At 40.3% G+C, this 27392-nt stretch overlaps 1 protein-coding gene across 1 annotated transcript in view; it reads left to right on the top strand.

Annotated features, from left to right (window-relative positions):
- The first annotated feature begins 257 nt into the window (after window positions 1–257).
- MANBA (mannosidase beta) overlaps window positions 258–27392 on the top strand; it is a 51030-nt gene continuing 23895 nt past the window's right edge. The window contains exons 1-8 of the mRNA XM_050895937.1: window positions 258–454; window positions 9431–9525; window positions 10004–10109; window positions 12058–12228; window positions 14873–14996; window positions 17458–17633; window positions 20755–20865; window positions 26924–27075. Coding sequence (XP_050751894.1) covers window positions 9458–9525; window positions 10004–10109; window positions 12058–12228; window positions 14873–14996; window positions 17458–17633; window positions 20755–20865; window positions 26924–27075 — 908 coding nt within the window. The 5' untranslated portion in view covers window positions 258–454; window positions 9431–9457. The remainder of the gene's footprint in view (window positions 455–9430; window positions 9526–10003; window positions 10110–12057; window positions 12229–14872; window positions 14997–17457; window positions 17634–20754; window positions 20866–26923; window positions 27076–27392) is intronic.

Here is a 27392-nt window from a genome sequence, read left to right as displayed (position 1 = left end):
CGCGCCCGCCCCGCCCCCACGCCCACCGGCCGCTAACGGCCCGAAGCGCCGCCCCAGCCCTCTGAGGACGTGGTCAGGTCGCCGGCGGCCTCAGGGACCGGTTCCCCTCCCCCCGTCCGTCCGTTGACCCGCAGCAGCGTCTCCGCGGGCCATGGCGGTGAGGCGGCCGCGGAGCGGGGCCGCCGCTCCACCCGGGCCGGCCGCTCGCTCCTCCCGGCGGCCATGCCGGTTGTATGGGGGGCGGGCGGGCGCCGCCGTGGGCCGAGCTGCGCTGCTGCTGTCGCTGCTGGTGGCGACGGCTGCGGGCCGGGCTGGCGTCTCTGCCGCGGGCGGCCCGGCGGTGCACAGCTTGCGGGGGAGCTGGCGGCTGGGCAACAGGAACGGCTCGGTGGTGCTCCGAGGGGAGGTGCCAGGCTGCGTGCACACCGCCCTGCACCGCCGGGGCCTCATCCAGGTACGGTAGGCAGCCGGGCCGGCACACCTCGCCCGGCTCCCCCTCGCCCTTGGCGGCGCCCCGGCGGTGGGGCCCGTGCGCGGCCGTGCCTGGGGCGCGGTGGGGAGAGCCAGGCAGGGCGCTGCGGTGTGGTGGCGCCCGAGGAGAAGCCTCGCACCCGCCATGCCGCTCCGAAGTGGGCAGCCTGCCACAAAGGAAAAACACTAGCCCCCCAGCCCGCTGTGTGAGATCTCCAGAAGCATGGTTAGAGGCAACCTCCTCACCCCCCAAAACACTGCTCTGTCCCGGGAGCTGCCTCAACCGCTGCAGGTTTTGCTAGCGTTGCTGGTGCAGCACCCAGACTTCGTTTCCCTAGCCTCTCCAGTGGCAAAGGGTTTGGTGGCTGCATTATTCTCACGTGGGTAACTGGAGGTTATCCATAGCAGAGCAGTCCCAAATTGGGCCAGGGATACAAATGCAAGCCCGTGCTCTGCATTGTGTGGGATTTTGTGGTTTTGACACGGAACCAAGGTGCTGACACCAGATAATCTGCAATATCATCACAGCATGTAAGTCATGTTTACCTACAATATTACCTCAAAAGAATGAAAAGCTAAGCCTACCCTGTTGAAGTTTGACTTGATGCAAGAAGTCTAGGGATTTCAGACATTTCAATCCATTAAAAATCCCTTTTAACACTTGCAGAGCACATCAGAGCAGTTGAGATAGTATACTCCCATGCTGCCTACGAGAAGTATATTCTGAAACATGAGCATAAAACTGTTACATTTAAAAGCCTAGTTCCTGCCTTAACCCTTTTAAGAAACTTTGCTGCTTCTGTTTACTATTGCCTCTTTTAGTTTTTAGATTTACAAAAACATAGTGACCACTTTGTGGGACAAATGATCAAAACTGCAGTTGTAGATTGGTAGCAAACTACCCTGATACCAGCATGAGGTGCTTGTCACTCAGACCTGACAAGAAACATGGCACTAACTGGGTCATTGTTAAAATAAGATGCCTTTTTAAAAGGAAGTATGTGGAAAGTGAACTGTGTACCTGGAACAAGGAACAGAAATAAATGATAGTGAAGTTAACAAAATCATCTATAAAACTGATAAATATACTTCCGTAGTAGAAAACGTGAAGTACTGTCATATGTTGTCAGAGTGTATCCGACATATCTATATATTGTATTTATTGTGGGCCCAATGTTGCATTTCTTGTACAGCATTTATTTTAAAAATACATTCTGGATGCATGCATTTTATATTTTCTAGTATTTAATTTTTATTCTTTAGATTATTATCCTGCTGTGCTCTGACTAAAGTTAGAGAAGTACAAGGAGAAAGTGACGCCACTTCGGGCAGGATAATTTTGGAATTTTTCTGTGTTGGCATAGGTTGGGAATCCCAGTACTAATAGTAGATTCCAAAGAGTGTCATTGCCAGATAAAAGAAATAGTCAATGTTGGAAAAGTAAATACACTAAGAAGGGATAAGCTGAGCCATGATGGTCTGTTGTTTCAACATCTGTGTGCTAAGTAACACGACATTTTGAACACATAAAATTAAGGTTTTAAAGTGGCTTTTCTAAAGTTTTAAAAAGTGCAGTGGGCAGGTAGACTATATATGGAGGATCAGTGAAGAGAACTGTGCCAGTTTCTCCCATGCAAAAGTGCATAAGATAAACTGGACGTCTCAGATGTTCGGCTGTGCTGGGAGGTGTTGCTATAAGAAGTGTGAATAATCGTTCAGGAGAAACTGTGACCAATGCACTGACTCATGCACGCAAGATAATGACGTAATGAAAGACTCACATTTAACTACTCACATTAAGTACTCTTATGAAGTGAGAACATGTGATTGCTAATTTAGCTGCATTGCTGTAAACTGACTTGTAAATTTAGTCATTTTAAGCAGCTGTATGATATTTGGAAATGAGGCTGCGATCATGAACTCTCATGTGCCTGGGCAGAATCCCAAGCCTGCACAGAGGCGTGAAAGCTTAGTCAGCCTGCTGGCCAGCAACATGGGTCTTGCTAATAGGTAGATGGGTGCTTGGCTAATTAAATCGATGATGGTTGGTTGTGGACACTTAGAACATGTTTACATGAATACAAGTATGAACTTGCTCCAAACACGTGCTGATATGGCTGGGTATGAACGCGCTGTAGTCTGGAAACTGTTGCTAAGTTGGTGGTGTTAAAATTAGTACGCTCTGTCGAGGAGCTGAGTTAACTGAAATACTTCACTAGTGTGGTTGCTTGACCTCTGGACTGGACCCAGCTGGTGTCTGGCTAGTTCCAAGCTCAGAATGAGCTAACTTGTTTCTATGTATAGGTGTGTACAGGTAACTTAAGATCAATTTAAACCCATTCTTACTCAGTTTAACAAAGCCCAGTTTACAGAAAGAAGCGTTCACACAAATATTTGCACCAGGATAACTAAATTGTTTTAAAATCACAGTTTTGTTTAAAAGGTAGAACGGAGAGCATACCAAAATACGGGAGCAGCCTTAGCAGATTTCAAATCTATCGCATAGAGTGTTAAATGTAATCAATCCCTGCCACCATAGCTGTAGCATTCTGCAAAGCAGCAAACCTGGGTTGTTTGGAGGTAGTCAGTGACATAGTTCGTTATTGCAGTGCTTCATGCTGCAAAGTGTGGCCCAGCTGTTTGTCCTGAGGTTTCTTCATTGCGGTGAAAATGCTTATGACCAAATGTTTTCAAATGCAGCTGCCTAAAACCATATTCCTATATTCCTATTTTTACAAAAGCATGCACACAGCCTGAATTTTAGAGGCATAGAGCACTGGTTGCTCTGTTTCTTCAGTGCTCATTATCTCTGGAAATTAGCCCTTTTTGGGGTTGTGTCAAGTGTAGAATTAGGAGTTTTATTATAGTTGCCTAAATACAAAAGCTTTGGTCTTGAGTATTTTTTTCATTTGATCCTTTTGCTCTTTGCCATGGAGTGTAGGATTTTTATTCATCCTACTGAAAATGTCACTAGACCAGCAATCCAAAAGCTTACTGCTTGTAATCAAAAGCGAAGATTGGTCTGAAAAGCTGTACCAGGAAATAGGAGAACAAAGCTAGTGGGAACTAAATTATTCTGGATAGCAAGACCCATATGTTCAGCAACCTAGGGAAATCTGTGCGCTGTTTTTCTGTGTGATTTGCAAACCGCAAATAGCACTGCATTCTTTGCTTCTGTATCCTTGGGAATTTTTCATGGGTTAGCACCCAACAGAAATTTAAAACAAAATTTGGGAGGGCCTACTCCAACAATGTAGTTTAGTGGGCATCTCACAAATGAGGGGAAGGAGGGCAGCAAGAATAAGCTGCCGAATATTAAGCCTGCAAAATGTGGCTTAGATTGCAAGAGTAGGCTGCAAGCAACTTATCGGTGTGTGGTTCATTTCAAATTTAGGTCGATGCACAAACTGTTTTTGCCCAGGGATGCTCTAGCTGATTGCATGTCTGTAGCCTTACTTTAATCTGCTGTACAGGCTGTACATTTGAATTGAAAGACACCTCTCTGACACTGAGGGTTCGTTACTCATCTCTCTGGATCTTCTTAGCATTCATTTGAGAGATGTCTTTACTCTTTGGCTTATAAAATATACATTGGATGAACACATCTTTCTGAATGCACCAAATGCACGTATCTTAGAAAATGGTCTTGGGGAAGATACTTTTGAGTTTTCTACTGAAGTATTATTTTCTTCCATGTTCAACCAACATAGTTCAAATGCTGGATTAACTATGATAAAAGCTCTAAGGGCAGGAGATAGCATCAGAGTATGTGTTCAGCTGGGTTGTTTTAATAACATTTCATTAGGACTCTGTAGCTCTACTACTATTTACATGTAAAATTTAAAAAAGACATGAAAAATGCACATAAACAAGGGTAATAGTCACTTGAATAAAGTTAGTGCAAAGCTCAGGCATAAGTGCAGATATTTTACAAACTTGCAGCGAATCTATTTCTAACCCTACATCTCTGGAAGGAGAAGATTTGCAGAAAGCATTTTGTCTGAAGATTTAGTTTTTAACTACTGTCAGCGTAGTATTTTCTTTCAGGCACAGTTCTGACAAGCAAGATGTAGCAGCAGGTAACTTGTGCGTTAAATCTTTGTGCTAGAAATAGTTGTCCTCTAGCATGTACTGTCCAAGTACTGCATGATGCCATTTCCGCTGGCAGGTGACTCCTATAAAATTTCAGTTCTGATGAATATGGCTATTGTAGCTGGATTTTCTCATCTGCCAGCCGTTGCATTCATACAGAAAGGCTGTTTTGTCTTATTAGCTGTCACTTTGATTTGTAAAGAACTATTATGGGGGGTCTGCAACTGTGATGCTAATATGCGGGCTGGATAACACTGCAGTTTCTGCCCCGTTACACAACAGCGGCATGCACTTGACACAGAAGGTTACAGTGGTCTTGGTCATACTCGGATGTTAAAATACATTAGAAGAGACAGAAGCTTATGCACCTCAAGTGATATTTCTGCAGTTCTGGAAAGTAGTGTGTATTTTTTGTAGCTTGTTCTGCATTTGTATAAAATATGCTGTTGCATATTTTCTGACACTTTATCATAACTTAGATTTTTCAGAGCAAGCCAGCTAACAATTGCATTGGGTATCGTATGGTTCTAACAGGTTAAATGGCATTCATTGATGAAATAGTTGATTAAGATAAATATATTATTTTCTGTTACAACATATGTGCTCTGCTGAGTTGTGTGAACATATGTGGAAGCATTCAAAAGCCTTAGTGAAACAGGATGAATATTAAAGGGCACTCAAGTTTATCTTTCAAAAGCTTGTGAAGTTAAAATAGATAAAAGTTGTAGTAGCCTGTTAAATACAGCAGAGTATTCAAAGAATACTAAGCAATGGGTATTAATATCTTGTTAATTAACTCTTTAGTAGTATTTGGCACAGTGTTCAGCTGTAACACATCTTGAGCATAAGGTGACATTCAGTTTACTGCTTTGTTAGAGTAACTACTGAAAATGAATTACTTTAGGATGAACTTCCAAAACTCATGTTCCGAGAACACGATCCATTCATCACTACTGTTAGTTCAGCTTGACTTCAAGCTGTAAATATGTGAAACTGGGCTTACTGAAAATTGTATAAATGTCCTGACTGCTATCGCTTGAGATATCAAGGCGTGTGTGGATATAGAGAAGTATCTTAACTATTTAGCTTCCAGTCTGAAGTTGGCAACAGCAAAATCATTAAACTGTAAATCATGAAACATCACTTGCAAGTTTTATTTTGGTAATCTGTTACATCAGCAGGATTTTCTTATGGTGTACCTTATAAAATATCAGCAGAGTTGATTTATGAGAGAAGAGCATGCAAGGCAGTTTCAAATTAGATCATAACAAAAGTAGGATAAGGCAAAGGAATCTGGTTTTTGTTCCCTTTATTACATTTCATTTTATTAGAAGCTGATCTTCCGCCTGGATCCAGCTGACTCTGCCTAGTGTCATTCAGGTGTTTGCACCATGCTCCCCTGGACTCCTGGTTGCACGGGGGCCTGAAGCTGGCCCTTCATGGGACCAGGGCGTGCCTGGCACAGCTCACTCACTTGGGCTTTGAGGCTCACTTCTGATGTGTTCATGTCTCATCCATTTCCTGCCTAACAGGAGAAGCTCTTAGGTTATATGACTGTAGCTTTTCAATATCCCCTTAAAATCATTGCAAGGAGGAGTTTCCATCTAGCTGCTTGGCAGTGCCTTCAGTTTAGTGCTGCCAGTGCTTTTGAAGTCCTGCTGATGTCCTGTTATCCAAACTGGAAATTGCTTTCTTTTGATGCTCTGTAGCAGGGCTTTTTACCTCATCTTACCACGTGATTTGCTGCTTTCTTACAGCATTGAAGTTGGGAGCAGAGAACAGACAGGGAGCTTGAGTGGTTCAGAATTTTTCCCCGAATTGCAGGGAGCAGGAAAATGCAAAGCTGTCATGTTTGGTGGGATCTAAAAATAGCTGTAGTTGACTCCACCCCTCTATGACTTGCTTCCAGGAACATGTTGAGCTAATGAATGTGAAGTATATTTAATACATGTGCAGTCTATTTCCTACCATCTTTCAAATTCTCCTAGTGCCCTTAAGAGTTTTAAATTTGTCTTTTTTCATCCAATTTTCTGAAATAAACCTTTAATTTTAATGTGAGCTGATTTAATGTGGGATGAAATTCTGTTTCAGATAAATCCAAACAACTTGATGTCTATAGGTACATCTTCCAGCACTCAAAACGGTTGCATTTAATAATGAAAAAGTCAATAATCTCGCAAGTGTGTTGGAGAAGTAATTTTCCTTTCTTACAGGACTTAGTTGTGGTCATGTATTTTTCCTGAACCTTCAGAATTGCCTTAAAAGCATTGCTTGAACACTGCTGCATGACTGATTTTACAGCAAGCGACATTTCTCATGCTTAAAATGACTAACCAGTGTTAGCATTTAACAGCTTTTCTGCGTGATATATAAGCTGTTTTACTAGTTATGTAGCAATGATATCAGTAAGCTGTTAAGTTTTATATAAAGGTACACAGAACTAGGAGCTTCCCATCTAAAAAGGTGGATGCGTGTGAGGAAGAAACAGTGTTTGTACGAGTCAGAAGGGGCTAATTAGCACCTTCGATAACACATATTTTAGCAGTCAATGCATTTCTTTCAAGTTTGAAGGCTTTAGACTAAAACAGAAGAAGAAAGCCCCTTCAGGAGAAAGGATCTGCAGTATGCTCTGAGGAGATTCAAACAAGCAGTATGCTCTGAGGAGATTCAAACAAGCAGCTCTGTTTGTAAACTGCTGTAAGAGCCCATCTGATGATGTAATTTCTGCCTCTGATGAAACATTCCTGCATTTCACTCTGCTGCTAGACAACCAGCTTTGTGTTCTCCAGATGTCAGGTCTTTCTTCATTAACATCTCAGTATCCATACTTTCGTGGAGAAACAGTGCAGGTTTCTTTTATGCAGGGCCTTGATCTTTGATGAGGCACTGATGTCGATTGTTTGACCACTAACCAAATTGTTTTTTGCTTTACAGTCTGTTGTTGCTAGTGCATTTACAACTTGCATCTTATGCCTTTTGTTAAATATTTCACACATACAAGTGGCAATGATTGAAATTTAACATGCACATTTTCCAAAGCATAACCTAAAATAAAATAGTAAATAATGTTAAAGCAAGACAGTTGTTAAAAATGTGCTTTTTAAGGACATATTGCGGGTTTTCATGGTCTCTGACATTTGATGCTTGCCTTTTGTTGTCTTAATACAGTAATCTTAATGGAGTTTCTTTTATGAGCCTAAATTTTGCATTTTAATATGCATTTATTAGCCTTAAATTTTGCATCTTGATAAAAGTCTGAGATATATTCCCCAAGCATTTTGTATATAAAAGGAATGGTATGGATATCTTAAAATTCAGTAATTGTTCTGATAAGCTCATAATGACTTAACTTTTAGAGAATACACTGTATTACCAATACAGAGGTCACAGTTTTACTGAGGTAACACGACCTTTCCTTCTTGGCTCTTACTCCCTTGTAGTAAGAAATTTGATTGATCGAGCATAGCATGTAGAGGCAAGGCGACAACTTTCCCTCTGTGTGGGCTCAAGGAATGATATTTATATTGCTGTGGGGCTCCAGAAGAGATTATGCTGCTGAGGACAGTCACTTAGATGTTATGATTTTGCTCTGCTATGTAAATAGGTTTGTGTTTACACTGCAGCGCCTGACCCTATTAGTTGTAAAACAAATATGAGATATGAAACAATGTTTTTCAGAAGATTTCAAATCCAGAAGTGTCATTAGTATCTATACTGACTCCTGCAATGGGGAGAAAAATTGAGCTTCATCAAGAAGAAAAAAAAAAGCTGGGCAGATTTTCTTCAGTGTGAATCTGGATATTCAGGGCAGATAGTTAGCTGTGCTGGTACTGTAGAAGACTCGTATCAAAGGGAACCTTAATGCAGCTACGCTCTCTCTTAGGTGGGTTTGAGTTATGTAGTCCAGAAGAGATTAGTCTTTGTTTTGGGAAATCAGTTCAGCTGTGCAGCTGCTGAAGAAGTTTGAACTGAGCTGTCAGTCATTGACCCAGATACCTCCACTCTGAACTGTCTGACATGGAGATGTAACACAGTACCTTTCTGCTGCCTTTGTATGAGGTGCAAGGCTCAGGTTGTCAGGTCCACATAACAGATTCCTTCAGCCTAGGTGAGGAACGTTGTGACCCACCATAAGGTAATAAATACAGCATGAAGCCCAAAAGGTCGAGGACATAGCTGAGACCAACTGTGCCTTTATTCTTCCTGGGTAATGTGACTAAAGGGAAAAGAACACATTCAGTATAAATGCAGCATTATTCTCAAAAGTTGTTTGATTTTATACAAACCAAATTGTGTTGGTTCTCCTTCTTCTGTTTTTCTCTCCCTCCAAGTATAACAATTTTGTTTAGCCTTACCACATCAAGACTAGTTGACAAGAAACAACTGGAGTATTTGCCATTATTTTAAACTGTAGACTTTTGTTCACTGCTGTCCCTAGAGGCCTAAAATGCTGTTTCTTTGCCTCTTAAAATCCTATTAGTCTTACTTTCTCCATCATTATGAGGGTGATCATGTTTCTGTTCCTCTCATTAAGTCACAAGCTGTCTTGATTTTTTTTTTTTTTAATTTCCAGCCCAGTCATTTCTTATGTAAAAACAAATCCTGCTCCCTCTAATTTGAGTATGAATGATTATAGCAAACAGGTTTTGACCTATATAAGTAAAGTCAAATATTAACAAAGCTTTGCTTTCACATATTATTTCAAAGGTGAAAAGGAATATCGGGACGAACTAAATAAGGTAGATTTTGCATTTGCAGACTGTCTGAAATAACAGGTGCTCATCTAATGGATATTATCATGCATTACATGTAGTAACACTACTACCAAATAAGTCTTGTAATTTTCTTTTTGTTGGTCTGTTATTAGGATCCATACTATAGATTTAATGACGTGATGTACAGATGGATCTCACTGGATAACTGGACTTACAGCAGGACATTCAAAACTCCTTTTGACATCAGGTATGCAGTAAAGATATGTCTAAAATAGTTCTGTGCCATCTTCCATGCAGAATTGCTAGTTAATCCATCAGCTCAAAATCCGATTAATACTTTTGTGTCTAATAAAACAAATTATGCAATAATGTGCAGCTGCAAAACTGTTGCTAAAGAACACTTCAGTAGTTGCTTTTTCCTTTTTTTTAATTGTTAAAAATTACTGATGAATTGCCAACTAAGGAAGGATAATACTTAGGCTAGCCCATCTGATATCTGGTGGGTATGTGAACATGCTGTGTTGCAGACTTGAGCCACTTCAGCTGTCATCTTAATTTGACTATTTAAAGATATAATGTAGCCACACTAAGTCGAACATTTTTGGAGGTTGTTGAGACAACTGCTGCTAAAGATAATGGTGGCATACATTTTTATATTGTCTGTCTCCTGTGTGTTGTTAACTCTAGGTATTCTAAGTTTTTTATGCGTATGTTATCTTCTGTAGAAAGTGGCAGAAAGTGAATTTGGTTTTCGAGGGAGTAGATACAGTAGCACAGATCCTGATCAACAATATCACTCTTGGGAGAACAGACAACATGTTCAACAGATACGTAAGTAATGTGGTTATTTCCGAAGGTGCTTCTGTTTTTTCTTCAAAGCCCTTTTGTGCTGAGCACTTTAAGTACATTCAAGTACACATAAAAATAGGTCCTTGGACACAGAAACTATTGACCTGAGGACTGCATGTGTTATCAGATAACTGTTAGAAAGAGAAATGTACTTACCTTTTCAGTACCAGCAGGGTAAGATATAGAGGTGAATGTGTCTTGTTCTAAATGAGTGGACCCATGCAAGAGGATCAGTTCAGCTAATAATATAAGTCTTGCTTCTTGGGACCTGTCACAGCTCCAAGAAAACGTAAGCTTAAATCTGTGATATTAGCTGTAAATTTGCTTACTAATTGGTATTAGAATGGTTTACATGTGAATACTGAAATGAAAACGCACGTGTTACAAAGCCTCTGTAAGTGTTTCCATGCTTTTTTTTTTATATAGGGTTTTTGGTTTTTAATTTTGGGCTTTTGATAACATTGTCTTGTGTTTTTGGGCTTAGCCTATGTCAGCATGAGAGTACTCATCATGGAATGATCTTGAGAGTGGCAAAAACATTCAAGCTAATTTTATAGCTTTAAAATATAAAATTATTCTGGGTACTAGCATAAGGGACAATGCTTACTTTTCTCTTAAAAGAATCAAAAAAGGAAAAGTTAAAGGAAGAATGTTAGTGGAGTAACTGAATTACAGAAGAAATCTGGTGTCTTCATATCTCGGTGTTTACCATTCTGGCACGTTTTATTGCAGAGGTACTGGCCTGAGACACGAGAGCTAGATTCTGCCACCTGGGTCTGTGTGACCTGGGACAAATCACTTAGTTTCTCTGTGACTTAGTTTTACCATCTGTGAAATAAGAAATTTCATAGAGCTTTTATGAAATTGTAATTATTTAGTATTTGGAGAGTATCTAAGGGTTTGCCAGTAGAAGGCTCTGTAGAATTGGGAAGTGATATTATTTTGCCCTTATTTCTGAAACTTCATTCTGTCTCAGATTGTAACAGTTCATGAAATGGCCTTCACTGTAAAACCAGAGTGAAGTGTATTAGATTGAGTCTAGGATTACTGTGACCCAGACTTCTGCTTTGTTCACCTGTTCCACACGACAACTATGTCTGCGGGAAGGACTCTGTGAAGGCTCTGTATGGGGGATGCTATTTGCTTTGTAATTTTCTGCTGTATGCTACAGACATAAGTGATGCTAGCTGGGCTGCTCACAAGTTGGAAAAAATTGCCAAGACTTGGCTTGTCACAAATGGACACTGTGAAGAAGAAATGGGTATTAGTCATTGGAACCATATTATCTTGATAGCACAGGATAATTCTGAAACCGAACATTTATCCTTCTATCCAGCCACACTGAAGGGGATTTTGTGAGCCAGTGCAGAAGCCCCCAGATGCTTTACTTGATGCTGGCATAGAAAGGGTATCTTTACATTTTGGGGATAAGAGTGCAGGTGACATGAAATACAGCTTTGCAGCATTCACGCAAAAGGCAGCTCAGTGCTTTGTGGTAGATAAGCTGGCAGCACAGTGTGAGTTGGAAGGACTCCTGTATAGACCAGCTTTCTGAGTTGGAACAAGGTGTCTTTCTAAAGATGCAGATGATTTCTGAGTGAGGAAGGAGGGTAAAGATTCTCTTGCCATCCTTATCCTTCAAGCACTTCTGTGTGCAAGCAGAGAGCTGCAGCCTGCAATGGGGGCTCAGTATGGGGAAAGTGATTTGCCCAGAAACATCTCCTTGTATCTGGAATGTTACAGTGTATTTTTTTTTTTCAGCTTAAGAAGTAGCTTTCCTTTTCCTTCAAAACCAGAGCCTGTTGAGACTGTAGTTCAAATGCCTTTGAATAATATATGTATGGTATTAAAATCCCAATGTAACAGTGATTATAAATCTCATAAATAAATGTCAGCGCTGTAATGATTTTGTTCTGTTTTCTTGACCTAGAGCTTTGACATTACCAGCGTGATCAAGGAGGTCAATTTTGTTGAAGTCCGTTTCTTATCAGCCGTTTCATATGCAGCAGAGCAGAGCAGATGTCACAAAGCATACAGCATCCCCCCGGCATGCCCTCCACCTGTGCAGAAAGGAGAGTGCCATGCTAATTTCATCAGAAAGGTAGGGGCAGAATTGTCTGTCTCTGGCTTCAGGCTTGGAAAGAGGAATGCACCACGTTCTGTCCTTACAGATGTATTCTGAAACCTGCAATGTCATTTTATAAGTAGGGCATATTTTTCATTGCGGCTTCCTTCTCCTGTCTCCCCCAGAAACCTGTAATCTTGCATGTCGATAATACAAGAGGCATAAGAAGGCTAGGCTTCATATCTAGGTGATAAGAATGTTTTAAAGGCTGTTTTCATCAAGGAGCCAGCAAGGAGACTTGCTGCTAAGAGAGCAGAATAGCATTGGGAAATGTGTAATCATTACATTTTGATCCACTGGGTGGGTTTAGCAATGTATGCTGACAATAGAGTTCACTGTTGCAAATACCAGTGTATATTGCCAAGGCTGTAAAAATCTCAGCCAAGCAGCTTTGTGAGTGTTTGCTATTGCTCATGTGCTGTGCTATTTATACTGGGCAGCTCTGGCATGTCCCAAGAAGTGTTATCTAACAGAGGACCTGTTCTCATCTTATTACGGTGTTGTGAGGTGTGACTTATAAGTACATATTCAGTGAAAACAACAATGTAATAAACAATGAGTGAAGCTCAGAAACTCTGATTTAAGACATGGCTTCATTGCTGTTAAAACTTAACTCAAGGCAAACTATCATTTGAGTAGCATCTCATATATTTCTGATAGCTTTGCAGCAGCTAGAGACAATGGCTAGGTGATCTTATTTTGGAATGTCTCTTTTTGGGTGTTTTTGCATGTTTGTCTCCACTTAAATGTCTTTCTTGTTAACAATTTTTAATCTTTTCAATAAAGTCCTTTTAAAGCCTCCTCAAAAAAATGACTGGAATTCTGTTAATCTAAACCTGGATGTGATTCCCTTTAAAATTTGTTAATGGAAAGATGGACTCCATGTTGTCCTGGGAAAATCCTTCAGGATTAAGATGTTGTCTTTATTACTACTTGCTGCTACTTTTATTTTCACTACATTTTACAAAGTTGATTAATTCTTCTGAGTCCACTGTGTTTCTTAGAAATCAGTGCAGGGAGGAGCTTGGAAGGAAGAAGGCACTTAAACAGCTGTGGACTTATTTCTAGAGCAAAAATGGCCAGGAATGACTTTATGCTTTACTGAACTATACCTTTAAATTTGTAAGAAAGTCCCTTAGTGCTCTTCCTCAAAGGAGTTGTTTGACTGTACTTGGAAGCTGCTCCAGACATTTCCAGAAACATTTTTAGTTCCAAGTATATGGCAACAACAGCAGCGATGTCACATTTAAAAGTAAACAAACATACTAGGACATTGCTAAAGTAAGCTGGCTGCTTACCATCTTAAAGTAATGGAGAGCTGTTTACACGTTTGAGGTTCAGTATTAAGTGAAGTAAATGTATCTAAATCTTAATAGGAATTTGTGGCAAAACACAAGCCTTTGACGGGTAATGTACTTCAGTGATACAAGCGTATTGTTCTTATGACATAGTATTTCTGATAGTGGTCTCCGCAATATTATTAGTGAAACCTGACAATCTGTCAGTGATTCATTTTTTTATTTTTTATAAAGGGAAAATTACTTTCAATCTGACTTGTTTCCTAAGAATGTGTTGTCCCTGTTTTTACACTTGAAATAGGTACTGTGCTTGCTTCCTGGAAGGCTCTTTTGCAACTTGATAGGCAGGCAGGCTGACTCCAGGGATGCAAGGGATAGGCCAGACTTGTGCAGTGTGGTTTGCCAAAATTAGTATGCCTCGGCTGTAAGTTATTAGTCTCTAAATTTAGAACTGTAGGTCACTGTACAAGACTTTAAGGATATCTATTGTATTTCCTTTGGGGGCTGTGGCTGTGTGAAGCTTGGAGGGCAGCTGAATAGATGTCTTCAAGGGATTTGTTAACTGGAGGTCTGACCAGGTTCGAAAACAGCTAAATGGAAAGCAGTGTAGGTACTTCTCTGCCTGACCAGCATTTTATAATTCTGAAAGTTATTCTGATGTTAGAACCAGAACTAAGCTATTTCTCAACCATGTTTTTGTTCCCTTTGTTTTTGTGTGAGAGAACCCTAAAAAGGGGAGAAACAGTGAACATGACCGAACTACACAAATGCACCAGACACATGCATCTCTTTCCTTGTACTAATCTGTGGTGTTACAACAAAAAATAAGGGATAAAGTATTTCAGATATACCCACGATTTTTAATTTGATATTGTTCTTTTAGAATACTTTAACATTTGTAACCATTAGTTTTCTGCTTACTTTGTCTTTTAGGTATAGAATTAAATACTGACATTATAAACTAAGATAATTCAGAGCTGAACTGGGAGTAACCTGCTGGCTTGGTTTTTTGATCTTTACTGGTTTTTTTGAGTGGTGGGCTAGGTGGTGTTTTGCTTTGTCACTAATATAAAATTTTGCTATACATGGATGTTTAATACAAAATTGTATTTTTTATATAATATAGGTAGTAGCAGCAGAGTTCTGGCCAAGAAATAAGAGAAAAAATACTGTAGCCTCTTCTGGGTTTATGGAAATTGGAAAAATTCTTTCAGTGCATGGCAATATTTTATTTCTAGCTAGTAAATAATTTTTATTTCTGGCACAGCATCGATGTCTGCATGAAAAATAGGCAATTGTAACATAATCATTCTGTATTGCAGGAGCAGTGTTCATTTAGTTGGGACTGGGGCCCTTCTTTTCCCACTCAAGGAATCTGGAAAGATGTTAGGATTGAGGCCTATAACCATTATCACCTGATTTACTTTTCTTTGACTTCTTTCTTTGGTAAGTCCTGTCACTACTTTTTATTGTGTTTCACCTTTGGAATATAAACCATTTTATTGTTAAGCTCAATTAACTGTCAGTTTAGGAAAGGTTCTATTGTTTTATCATGACTTTGTGTGTAGTTCTTACCACAGCACACCCTTTTAGGTCTTGAAACGGTCCTTCAGTACAAACAATAGTGATTACAAATGTTAGAATTCAGAATCTTTTTTTGCTTGAAGATCCCCGAATAACTGCAGAAATATATTTAATATAGCTGAGGTTAGTCCCTGTTCTGCTGTTCTCAAAAATTTCTTTTTTATTGGCATGTATTTTCACCAAGACTCCCAATAAATACGTCTCACTTTTGTCTCACCTCCGTTTAAAACAAAGGCAAAGCTGCTATGGGAATTTAGTTTTGTGCTGGGAAGACAATTGCACAGTGAGCAGAGTTTCAAGAGCGCTGAGTTTTCAGGACACAACATGAACTCTGAGAGAGAAAAGCAGTCGTGCTATGCAAGGATAATTTGTTAAGGCTGCAATTTGAGAGGATAGCCTCCTGCATTCCTGCTACCTAACTTACCAAACCGGTTTCCTCCCTTGACGTGGTCTTTGATTTTCCTCTCCTTTGTCCTGAAGATCATTGCAGCTGAGCAAAAGTAGTTAATTTTCTGTTGAAACTTTCTGTAAACGGTAATATGCCCCATTGTAGACCACCCGCATGCTTTCTTTCACTGCCTGTTGAGCCCAGTCTTCAGTGGAGTAAAGGCTAACACATGAGTCCTCTGCACTGGGTTGAATTTCAGCCCTTGGGAATAGAGTTGTTGTGTGTGAATAAAAGAGGAAGACGTCACTCCCTGGCTGCTTTTAAAGCTTCCTGAAATAGCTGCAGGTCTTAGCTAGAATTAACGTGACTGGAATTTCCATGGAAAGCCCCAGCACAGACTCCGTGTGCTCTCTAAAATTTAGTTACAGTAAAAATCTTTTCTGGTCCCTCCCACATTCCCACAACTCCACCTTCTGGTAGGTAAAGTCTTGCTCTCTGAATAAGCTGAGAGAGCAAATCTCTTTCATTCAGCAGAGAGTGGTTTGGAACCAGAGCCAGAGCTTATTAGTATTCAAACATAATAACATGTGAAAAATAAAGTGTAAGTTAACAACTTGAATTAAAGCTGTCTATGCAGTTATATTGCTCATCAGATTTGGTGTCATAGCCTTTGGACCACTGAGTCTGTGAAAGATTCATTGTTCTTGATTTCTGTGCCTAGACCCCACAGTTCATGCAGTTAAGAATGGGCTGGAATTTCTATATGCCCTTGGAGGGGAGGGAAAAGGCACTGTAATGGCTGACCCTTGCGGGGTGGGGTGGGTGGTTTTTTAACCCCTCCAACATTTCTGAAAATTGTCTTCCCTGGGTAATGCTGGGTGTAATATGAACTTGGGAACATATTCATTGCTCTTCATTCTACAAAAGACAGTGAAAATCACACCAGGGCTGAATGTCATTCTTTGCTTTTGGAAGGAGCTCTATTTCTCTCCTGGAGGAAGGAGAGATAGAATATATACATAAAAAGAGAAAGTAAGTGATTAGTAGTTTGTGTATACAAAATGTGTCTTAGTTCTAGTTTTCCTTGTTTTCTGTTTTATTTGCTTTTGCTTAGATGTTCTTCTGCAATATTTGAAGTATAGGATTAGCCAGGCTATGTTTGTAGATAGGTAATTTAGTTGCTGAAGTTAATGGAAGATTTACACATTAATCTTGAGTACCCTTGACCCTGGCTTGCCTTATTCAGTAAGTTCTGTAAAGGAAAGGACCATCTGAGGTAACTGTAGAGGGATCTCAGGGAAGTCATTAACTTGTTTCCTCCACCACACTTTGGCGGCAGAAGGGACATAAAGATACAGCCCATCAAGTCTAGACACAATGGGCCCAATTCATCCCCAGCATAACTCCATTCATTTTGTCTAGTGACTCTGGGATGAATTCAGCTAGTTTTCTGTTAATGCTGTTTTTGTTTCATCAACAAAAGTGATTGTACTGCCTTGTGATTACGATCTTTCCCAAAGAGTACCATGTTCATACAAGTGCTGACTAAAAGCAAATATAATGTCCATGGGAGTTGGTGGGAAAAAAATCCTTCCTAATGAAGTGACTGGTGTCATGGTCTCTGCCTTTTGTACAGAACTCTGAAAACCCGTGGATGGCTTTTGAATGAAAAAAAAGAGAGAGTTATAAAACATAAATCATATTGCATAGTTCTCTTCTGAGTCGGCAAATGTAAACACAGATATCACTAAATATGTGCACTAAAAATGCACTAAACAAGAAGATTAACCTTGTAGGTGTGGTTCAAACACAGCCTGAAAATTGTTAAATTTAATCTGAGGTGTTTGAGTTGTTTCTTTGATGAGAGATCATGTTAACTAATAGGTATATAAACACAATTCCTAAATTTCCATTTTTTTCTCCCCCTTCACTTAGTAAAGAGTGCTCAGCAGTGGAGTCTTGAAGTTGAGTCTATTTTTGATGTAGTTGGCTCCAAGCCAATTGCAGGTCTTGTGACTGTGAACATTCCTAAATTGCAAACGCAGCAAACATTCAGTGTGAAGCTTCAACCTGGAGAAGGCAGCATTGTGCTGCTTGTAAACATCAACAAGGTAAGGAGGTGTGTGTGGAACCCTAGCCAACTGCAAAATGTTTCCCCTGGTTTCCAATGTGTTTTTCTGCCTCCATGCCAGTTTTAGGCCTCCCTCCCCTTCCTTACTGTGTTCCTGACTTTAACAACAGTTCTGTACTCCTTACAGGATAGGAGAACAGTTCTTTTCCTCTCTAAAAATTGATGTCTGTGGGGCTACGTAGCTCAGTGTCAAAAAGATGACGAAGCCTTTCCCTTACTGCAAAACAAAAAGATCACATCATCACCGGCCCCTGTTAAGTGAGCTATTTAGGTAGACAACCTTTGGATACCCTGTGTTACTTCACTTAACTGGCAGCAGGTATCTTCTCTTCCATGCTATTGTTTACTGGAATGATTGGGACTAGAATGTACTACAATATGCACGGTTCTCCCAGGAAAGAGAGGAAATATTCCTCAAACCTCTCAGTAGATACTCTTTCGGGTAAATAAAAGCAGAAGAGCCCTATAAAGAACTTGTCTGGCAGTAAGGTTGGTGGAAATTCTGTGGAGTAGTACTTCCTTACGTTGGCTTGTAGTCCCTTAGGTAGACAAAACTCAGGAGGAATTTTAGAGAGGTAAAGGATGCTCTAATGAGGAGAGAACTCAATTGAAAAATGATGAATGTGATATACACCCCAGTCATGAAAGAGGAAAGAATTGGTCTGCTTACCTTCAGAGGGTGTTCGGAAACTATCTGGTGGCAAACTTAATTCACAAACATTATTTAACTTCTACAGAATTTGTCGGGTTTTTTAGAAACTGTTGAGTTTTATCACACAGGTGCAATTAAGAAAAGATATATGGGCTTGAGAGATGAAGAAAATCAGTGTGTCTGTTCTAGTTGACAAATAGGTAGGTATCTTGAATTAGGCAGTGAGCCCAGTGTGGCAAAAAGAAGCATGAACTTTGTCTTGGCTTCTTGCTCAGAGAGCAGGGCCCTAGCAGAGCTGACTGTGCAGAACTGAACCTGACAGTGGCAGGCCCAGGCCAGTGGGCAGGGTGGGAGCCCTGGCAGGTGCAGCGGCAGCCACAGCTGATGGTGTTCGCCACTGGAGCCAACAGCGTAACGGGAGCTGCCGTCTGCTTCACTGCCACAGGGCACAGTTAGATTTGTGGGTGAGTGATGTGCTGTGAGCAGGAATTTGGGGCTTCTGACAATTCTGGCAGTTGATAACATTTGATGGTCTGCCCTCAAACCTTTGTATATTTTACTGGTTCCACTGGTTTTCTCTATTGCTGTGTAACTCTGCATTTGTTTCCCCAGTTTGAATGCATTATGCATGTATTCTCAAGTTCTCGTCAGTTGTTTGAGTGGAGAAAAAGCATGTGTTAAAGGCAAGCAGGGTATTTATGTTCTAGTATGCACACTCAGTGACTTGCATACTTATGTGCTTTGTTCTATTTTGATACAAAAGCATAAAAGCATACAAACATACGATTTTTATTATTGTTGTCATCTGACATGCAAGTTGCATGAGCAATTACTCATACCCAGTTTCATTTAAAACAATCATTAGACTCTGCTTAGCCTTTTCAGGGATTACATTAAGCAGGCACTGCAATGTGAAACTTAAAAAATTATTTTGGTTTATTTAATTGCCCCATCCCCAGCCTCAGAAGAAATCTGTTAGCGGAGTATGACTGCAAGTTTGTGAGGAAGCACTTCCTTCAGAGCAGAGGCAACAGTGTTTTATTATTCTTTGTATACAAAAGGCTTTGCTGCATGAATTCATATCAGCTGATTTTACAAGAAGCCCTGCAATGTGTTCTCATGTATTGATGAGCCTAACGGAGCCCTTACTCTGTACGACAGACTTGTGTGGTGTATGTTAAATAGTGAGACCTTACCAGAAATTTATTTCTAGTTGAGAGCTTATTGCAGATTATGTTGAGAAGTCAGTAGGTGTTTGAGTGGTGCGTATCACCCGAGATGCGTGGCAGTCTTCCTGCAATTGCCACACAAAGTGCTGTGTTGCTAACATGACAGCATTTTGCTTATCAGCTAATGGTGAGCATGGGGATGACATCATTAGTGGCCAATGAGACACTCCAGCCATGCCAGGTGGCTGCAAACACTCCCTTGTTGTTGAGGCACACGCTGATTTTGTGCTTCCATTTGTATCCGTGCAACACAGAGATTAGTACTTCTGCACAAGCAGTTATGATAATTCTGTATTGAGGAAGCTGAAATGTTAGTAGATACATTCATGATTGTGTCCAAGTATGGCTACAGCAAAACATATTGTTGGGCTGGTCTCTGGCCTCATTTTATTTGAAAAGATTGAGGCACTCCTTACATGACTCTATTCAGTGCTGATCCCTCCATTGTTTGGTTGCATGCATTATTGCTTTCTTTCCACGATTTTTGTGTTGTGCGCTCAACTGGCAAATGTTGGCAATAGGATTGAGCAGCAGAAGTAGGCTGCTGGAATGAAGATATAAATATTACTCTGTGACTAGAAAAATGAGAAAATTAAATCATTCTGTCATCCTAGAGGTAGTTTTTTTATGTTTGTAAAAATTATGGAGTACTAATGACGTGATTAGGAAGCATAGAGAAAAAGCAGAAAACACTGAAAAGAAAGAACGAAACTTATAATTTGACTTAAAAGCTTGACATAAGTGAAGCAGTCAGTGTGGTCACAGATTACCAAAGTCACAATTAAAAAGTGTCATCTCTCTATATTGAATATTGTATGTGATAGGTAAAAGAGTCAATGAGAGGAGGGGTATGATACAGAGGCTAGTGAACGATGTCTGCTCCTGACACAGATACTTGAGTTTTGGAGGAATATTCTGTCAACGTACCTCAGCTGAGGGGTAGCAGCTAGATGTGTGCATGCATGTGTATGCATGCTCATGGCCTGTTGTGGACACAAGATGAAGTGATAGCCTGGACTTCAGTGGAAGAAATCATACTTCTTTCTTTAAATAATTTTCACCTCAGCTGCAGCTGGAGACATCCCAGTTACCATGGCTCAGCTGAGGCACAAAAACTCATTAGACTTGTGGTAATTCACTCAAAGATATCTGAGCCCCTAGGTGCATGTTATGCCTCTTTTTATACACATTGCTCTGACATTCTCTCTTGTACATTTAAGAGTTCTGCAGTGGAGGCTTGGTGGCCAAATGGACATGGAAAGCAAACTGGATACAACATGACAACAACTTTCATCATGGAGGCAGGATACCAGATCGAGAAATTTTCAAAGGTGAGCCCTTCAGCTTGATTACGGCTGGCATTGCACTGCTACTGTTAGGACATCTGCTCTGCATAGCAGGGATCTAGAGCTCTTAAATATTTTGCTGGATTGTAATATGCAAGTGAAAATGCTAATGAGAAACAAGAGGGTTTTTTAATGTCACAATGTATGTTTACCTGTTTTCTGGTAGCCTTAGCTTGTATGGAAGCCTTTACTTGCATTCAGACTGGAAGATGGCTTACAGTTAGTTGGAAACCTCAGAAAGTAAGAGATGTTTACTTCTTAAGTTTTCTATCTTATAAAAAAAAGCACTTTTAAACTTGATGTATCATGCTGATGTTTTTGTATCATGCACTGAAAAAACGTTTTAGATTTCTATAGATTATGTGAAGGTTTATTACTGAGATTTTTCTTGTTAATTTAATTTTTAAAAAATTTGCGGGATAGACATATTCCTAAAAAGCTAATATACATTCATTTATTAGAATGTGATAGATGTGCTTCAGGTTTAAGAAGAGGTAACATCTTAAATATGACTATGAAAGTAATATTCAGGGATATTTGCATAAGGGTTCCTGCAACACACTGGCTGTATAATTATCTGTTTTTACTAAGAAGCCTAGAAGAGTAATTTTCAATTGTCCATTGAAAAAAAAAAAATCATACAAATTAGACTGGGCTCCTTATGCCATCAACATGCAGAACCAACTAAGTAAATTTACACACTTATTAGGTGGTTCTGATGTGTATTGCTTCACTAAAAACTAATCTGGTCACCAGGCTTCTAAAACTGCTATTTGCTGTAACATTTGTTCATGTGAAAAATCCTGTGAAAAGCAGTAGCTTCTGGAGTCCTAGTCTTTGTAGGGCTAGCCCTTAGTTTGATTATGAAGTCATAATAATAATTCTTTGCTCTTATTAGCGATTTAATTTTGAAACAATTAAAAAACCACACCAAATAAACACAGCACATTATGCTTGGAAAAACTGGTTGTAGGAAATATGGCTATAAAGCCTGTAAAAAGGAAAATTCTGTTGTCACTGTGTGAAAACTGCACAATGATAGGAAACCTAATTGATTCCACTTGGGTAGTTGCATCAGGATATTTCATAGAGCCCTGTGGCATATAATCATAGGGACTTCATGGTCTACAAAAGATAGTCAGAAGCCTCTTTTTTTCTCCTTAAGGGGAAAGAGGGGGAAAAAACCAAATGCACCACATAATGGGCATTATGAAGCCTTTACAGATTCGTAGTGTAAAGTCTAGTCTTCCTTCATGTGTTCTGTGAAGCTCTGTCTTGGATTCTGACAGACACACACACACACACCACCACCCTCCCCACCCCCCGCCCTGAGCTGTACAAGTGGAAAAAGGCTCCGTATGCAGTTTTTTCATGTTCTAGCACAATTTGCTCTCATGTCAGCAGGACTGAATAGCAACATTCATATGGCTTGATAAGAACTTTGAGTAGTTCAGGAGATACAATCAGGGATAAATGTTCCTCAAAGTTGTTGTTCTGTTGTCTGTTTTGTTGTCCACCTAGTACTGTATTCAGGTGGAATACATTTCCCACCCCTCTTTTTAAAAAGAAAAAAAATGGGGGTGAGACATTTCACAAATGGTTTGTCTCCATATGAGTATCTACATAACTTTGGACAGGCGAAAACTAAAGGGTGAGAACTGTATATGTGAGAAAGCAAAGCTTGGTCTTTTGTCAGATTCGGCTACCCTTAGCTTGAACTACTCTCTGGATTCTAAAATGTTAGAGTAGTCTCCAAAACATTAACTAATCCTTTGGGAAAATTTCTGGGTAGCCTCCCAGTATGTACTTGCAGGAGCTCTATAGAGCTCTAGCCAGTTGTGCTGGGAGCCTCTTTGGCTGAGGGAAGTACCTGCTCACTCCTGTTGAGAGTAGCAGAAAAACAAAACAGAATAAAGCTAACATCCAGGACAGGGTTGGTTTTGGTTTTGTTTTGCTATTTGAATACTTTGATTTAGAGTTTGTTTCTCAGGATAACGTGAAAAAAAGTCATAGCCAGAAATTATCTCAGAATGAAATTGGTTTTCTTGAGGGAGGGTCTATCCAGTCCTGTTTGCTATTGATAAGTTGCTTTTCTTCTTGCCATGCTTACATCAAGGAATTTATTACCTCTTTCATTGCCTCATGAGGCATTTGTTTGCTTTTCGATTCTGTTTCCCCATCTTTCTGTATGCTTATTTCTTCAACATTATAGTCAGAGTTTTTTATTTCATGAGTCTATTTTAGTACTTGGAAGATCTTAACCTCTAGCTGTCTTTCCCTCCTTCCCTCTACACCGTCTTTTCCCCCCAGGCCTTTTAGCATGACTTCCAGAAGTCTTTCCTTTTGGCTTCTTAGTTTTCACACCGCTTTCATGCTGCATGCTAATTTGTTAGGTCACTGGGGTGTTCTGTGATCTTATTTCAGCTCTAGGCATCTTCATCCCTATTACTTTTCCTATTGCTAAATCTAGGAATGCCAAATGTGATCCACAGGTCACTTAACTGACTACAAAGCCTTTGTATGTGACTTAAAAAGACAAGTATCTGTTTCTTAGTTGTGCCCAGAATCAGCTGATTGGTCTGTGGTAGCCTCTTCTGTGTGCTCCAAGACTGGGAGAAATGTTCAATCCTCAGGCAGCAAGGTCTATCAGACAGATTTCAAGGTGGCCAAGGTCTTGGTAGCCAGAAAGGCATGTAACCAAGCATGCCAGATGCTAGTTGTCTCCCCTTGCCCTTCTTTTACCCCACAAGGCAGAAGGAAGTTGCTGTGTTACCTAGTAGGCCCCTGGGGAGCAATGGAGTGGGAACACAAAGGCACCAAACCCTGGAGGCCTGGGAATGTGAGATGGGTCTGAGGAGCTTTTCCTCTTGCTCCTGCTGTATGGGTGGTCCTAGCTGTGTGTTTCAGCCTCTCAGATTGCCTTGGATTTGGCCAGTTGCATGAATTCCACTTGAGGATGAATAACACAATATTACATTACTTCTGTTAGTAATGTAAATACTCCATTACAAATGCACTCTGAGACAGTCCCAACCTACCTGGTGACATCCATTAAGAGGACCTCCCAAATACTTTGGGAGCCCCAACTATAAATCCCATTCCATTTTGTGCCACAAAAAGAGCTACACTGGAGACTGAGGCGTTTTTCTCCAAGTAATTGAATTCACTGGAGGAAGGTCAGAACTTTTTCACTAGTGTAGTACTCATAATGTAGTTTTTCTTTTGTAGCCTTCAGTAGTTACCCTAACTGTGAAAGTTGTATGAAATATTGGTTATTTTTCTAATTCAACTTCTCATGTTAAAATAAATCTGCAAAATTCTAGGAATGGGTGTAAGACTCTTGTCCTAAAGTTAAGTTCATCATGCTGGTCTGTATTCAACCAACCCAGCGTGCAAAGGGATCACAGTAGAAGAAAGGCAGTGCACACTGTCCTCAGCACATGTATGTGCACAGAGATATTGGACAGAGAGTCTGAAATGTCCTCTCAGTGGTCTGACTTGGTATTTTTTCTCTAGCTGGGAATTTCTTTAGTGGTACGGATGCTGAGCCCCACTTGCCACTAATCCACTGTTGCCTGGGGTAGTACTGTAAAACACTGCAGGACTTGGGGCAAGTCCCATTTTTTTATTCATTCAGTTTCAACGTTTTGGTCATTGCCATGATGCAGAGGGGTTTGGTTTGAGGTTCAGTGATCTGCAGCCTCCACTCGTCCATCTAGTTTGTCATGTGCATTGTCTCTGTCCAGGTGTTTAATTAATAATTGTCCAGTTGACTAAGAAGCACCAGAGGAAGAAAAAAAAGCAATGATTTTCTTTGTCTTCTTTACTACTAGAAATAATTTTCTGTCTATTTGTATGATTTTTGATAAGCTGAAAGTTTAAAAAACACAGTCCCACAGTGGGATTATTCATTTCCCATTTGAACTTCAGCCTTATCTGATGTGTGAAATAAAGAATTACATTTTATCTTAAAGACAGGTATATCACTTGCACTTAACCAGGTTAATTTTAGCCTGATTTACTGACAGATACTTGTCTCAACTGTAGCTTTTGGCAGAGAGAGAACAGGCTGTACTCTACAAGATGACCTTTTGAAAAGGTATAGCAAATAGTCATCTGAGGGAGGAGTGGTTGCTATCTTAGGCGTAGTCTAGGAAAAAAAAAAAAGGTTCCTGGCCTCCTGACCCGAACTTGTTGCTTGGCGTGAGTTGGCTGAAATTTGCTATTAGCTTTCCTTCACTTTATTTAATTTCCCAATTATCTCCCTATGGCAAAGAGCAACAGGTACCACAAAGAAAAAGAGTTTTCTTTCTGGCCTAGGTAAGTTGAACTGCAACAAGGATGCAGGAGAAAAAGAAGTCTAAAGTCTCCCTGAAAGAGATGTTTTCTGTAACACTTTGCAGCTGCGCAGGAGCCTAACATGGCAGCTGCTCCGCATCTGCCCCATGGCAGGTGGGGAAGACACCTCTATAAATAAGGGGTCAGTGCAAAGTATTATTGCAGTCAACTGACTGCTCTCTCATAACTGTGAAATTGACTGCTTATGTCAGTGCAATCAGTATACCCCTCGGAGCAGCATTGTTGCTTTGACTGAAGTAAAATCCCAGAAAATGTCCAGAATGATTTCTTGAGAACTTTTCTTCCAACTGCAGCAGGAAGGAAGAATGTTTTCTTGTTTCAGTGTCTGCAGTACACAATACCAGATATGAGGCTGAAAGAGCAGCTGTAAAAGTTTGGCTTCTGCTTGAGATGTGCTTTTATCTGGAATGACCTTTAATAACTTACACAGAGTTAGTGGTTATTTAGCTGAACTGGTCTCTCTGAAACCTTATTGCTGATCATGCTGTTCAAACACAGCTGCGATGGCCAGAGAGCCCTTCACTTCCAAACTGGCATTTGTGTTTGCCTGCGTATCTTTTTCTCTTTAATTGCTACACCTATTAAAAAGGTATCACTTCAGGGCAGCAAAAGAAGAAGATTTTGCTTTTACTGGATGCACCTGAAGCTAGGCATTCAGGGACAAGACTTACAGCTGAGCTGCTGCAGTCTCCTTCTGTAAGGAGAAAATTGCAGGTTAAATGGTGTGTCTGATCTGATGCAACCACTGTATTCCTCTTGCTGGTCCTCAGCTGGACTTTTGACTGAATTCTGCAGCAAGCAAACATGCACCTGTGTCCTTGTTTCAGCTGGGATAGAGTTAATTTCTTCTTAGTAGCTGGTACAGTGCTGTGTTTTGGATTTATGTGAGAATAATGTTGATAACACACTGATGTTTTAGTTGTTGCTAAGTAGCACTTACCCTAAGTCAAGGAATTTTCAGTTTCCCATGCTCTGCCAGCAAGCAGGTGTACAAGAAGCTGGGAGGGAGCATAGCCAGAATGGCTGACCTGAACTAGCCAAAGGGATATTCCATACCATAGAATGTCATGCTCAGTATATAACCTGGGGGGATTTGGCTGGGAGGGGCAGATCGCAGCTCTGACATCAGTCAGTGGGTGGTGAGCAATTGGATTGTGCATCACTTGTCTTTTCTTGGGTTTTATTTCTCTCTTTTTTTTTGTTATATTCCTTTTCATTACTATTATTATTATTATTATATTTTATTTTAGTTATTAAACCATACTTATCTCAACCCATGAGTTGGTTTTTTTTTTTCCCTGATTCTTTTCCCCATCCCACTGGGAGCGGGGAAGAGTGAGCGAGCGGCTGTGTGGTGCTTAGTTGCTGGCTCAAGTTAAACCACAACAACCTGTCTCTTACATATATACACACGTGCACATGCACGCTTGTTTGCGCATGCTTTCTCTCTCTCTCTTAATAGTAACTTTAAAAAGTGAACAGATTTATCAGAAGGATTCTTTTTAGCCCTGTTGCAGTGTGTTTTAATCAAGCAGGAATTTAGAGATGAGACCATGTCTTTTGACTCCTTGACAAATTCTAAGCTGTTAGTGTTCAGTTGAACCCCTTTTGTAATGGTTTTATTTGTTTATTTTGTTTTAATTTATTTTTGTCTGCTTTAAATCTAAGTTTCATGTCTTCACAGGCCTATTTTCGGACAGTAGAACTTGTTCAGGAGCCTATTCCTGGCTCACCAGGTCTGAGTTTCTACTTCAGAATCAATGGCCGACCCATTTTCATTAAGGGCTCAAACTGGATTCCAGCAGATTCTTTCCAGGACAGAGTGACCTATGACAAGTAAGCCACATTTGATGTTCTCTAAGGAGAAAGAATCATGTTTTCCTCCTCCTAATTGTCTATCCGCCCTCTATCAAAGGGTGGCATTACTGGGTGGAACTCCTTTCAAGGTAGGACACTAATTGTTGTGGGTTGGAGGCCTCCGAATTAGGGCTTAACTAACATTAATAGATTCAAGTGATGTTCAAGGCATGTAAGTGCAATAACTGATGGGAAGGTGGTTGTTTGCTGTCCACAGGTTACTGACCTTTCGGGTATTTTTAGGGATGATCCTCAGGCTGTCTGATCGTATTGCCTGGGACATGTTCATTGGTATT

The sequence above is a fragment of the Gymnogyps californianus genome, chromosome 4 (genome assembly GCF_018139145.2).
Source record: "Gymnogyps californianus isolate 813 chromosome 4, ASM1813914v2, whole genome shotgun sequence".
Taxonomy (NCBI): Eukaryota; Metazoa; Chordata; class Aves; order Accipitriformes; family Cathartidae; genus Gymnogyps; species Gymnogyps californianus.
Note: the sequence above shows the minus strand (reverse complement) of the source record. Positions and strands in the feature narration are given on the sequence as shown.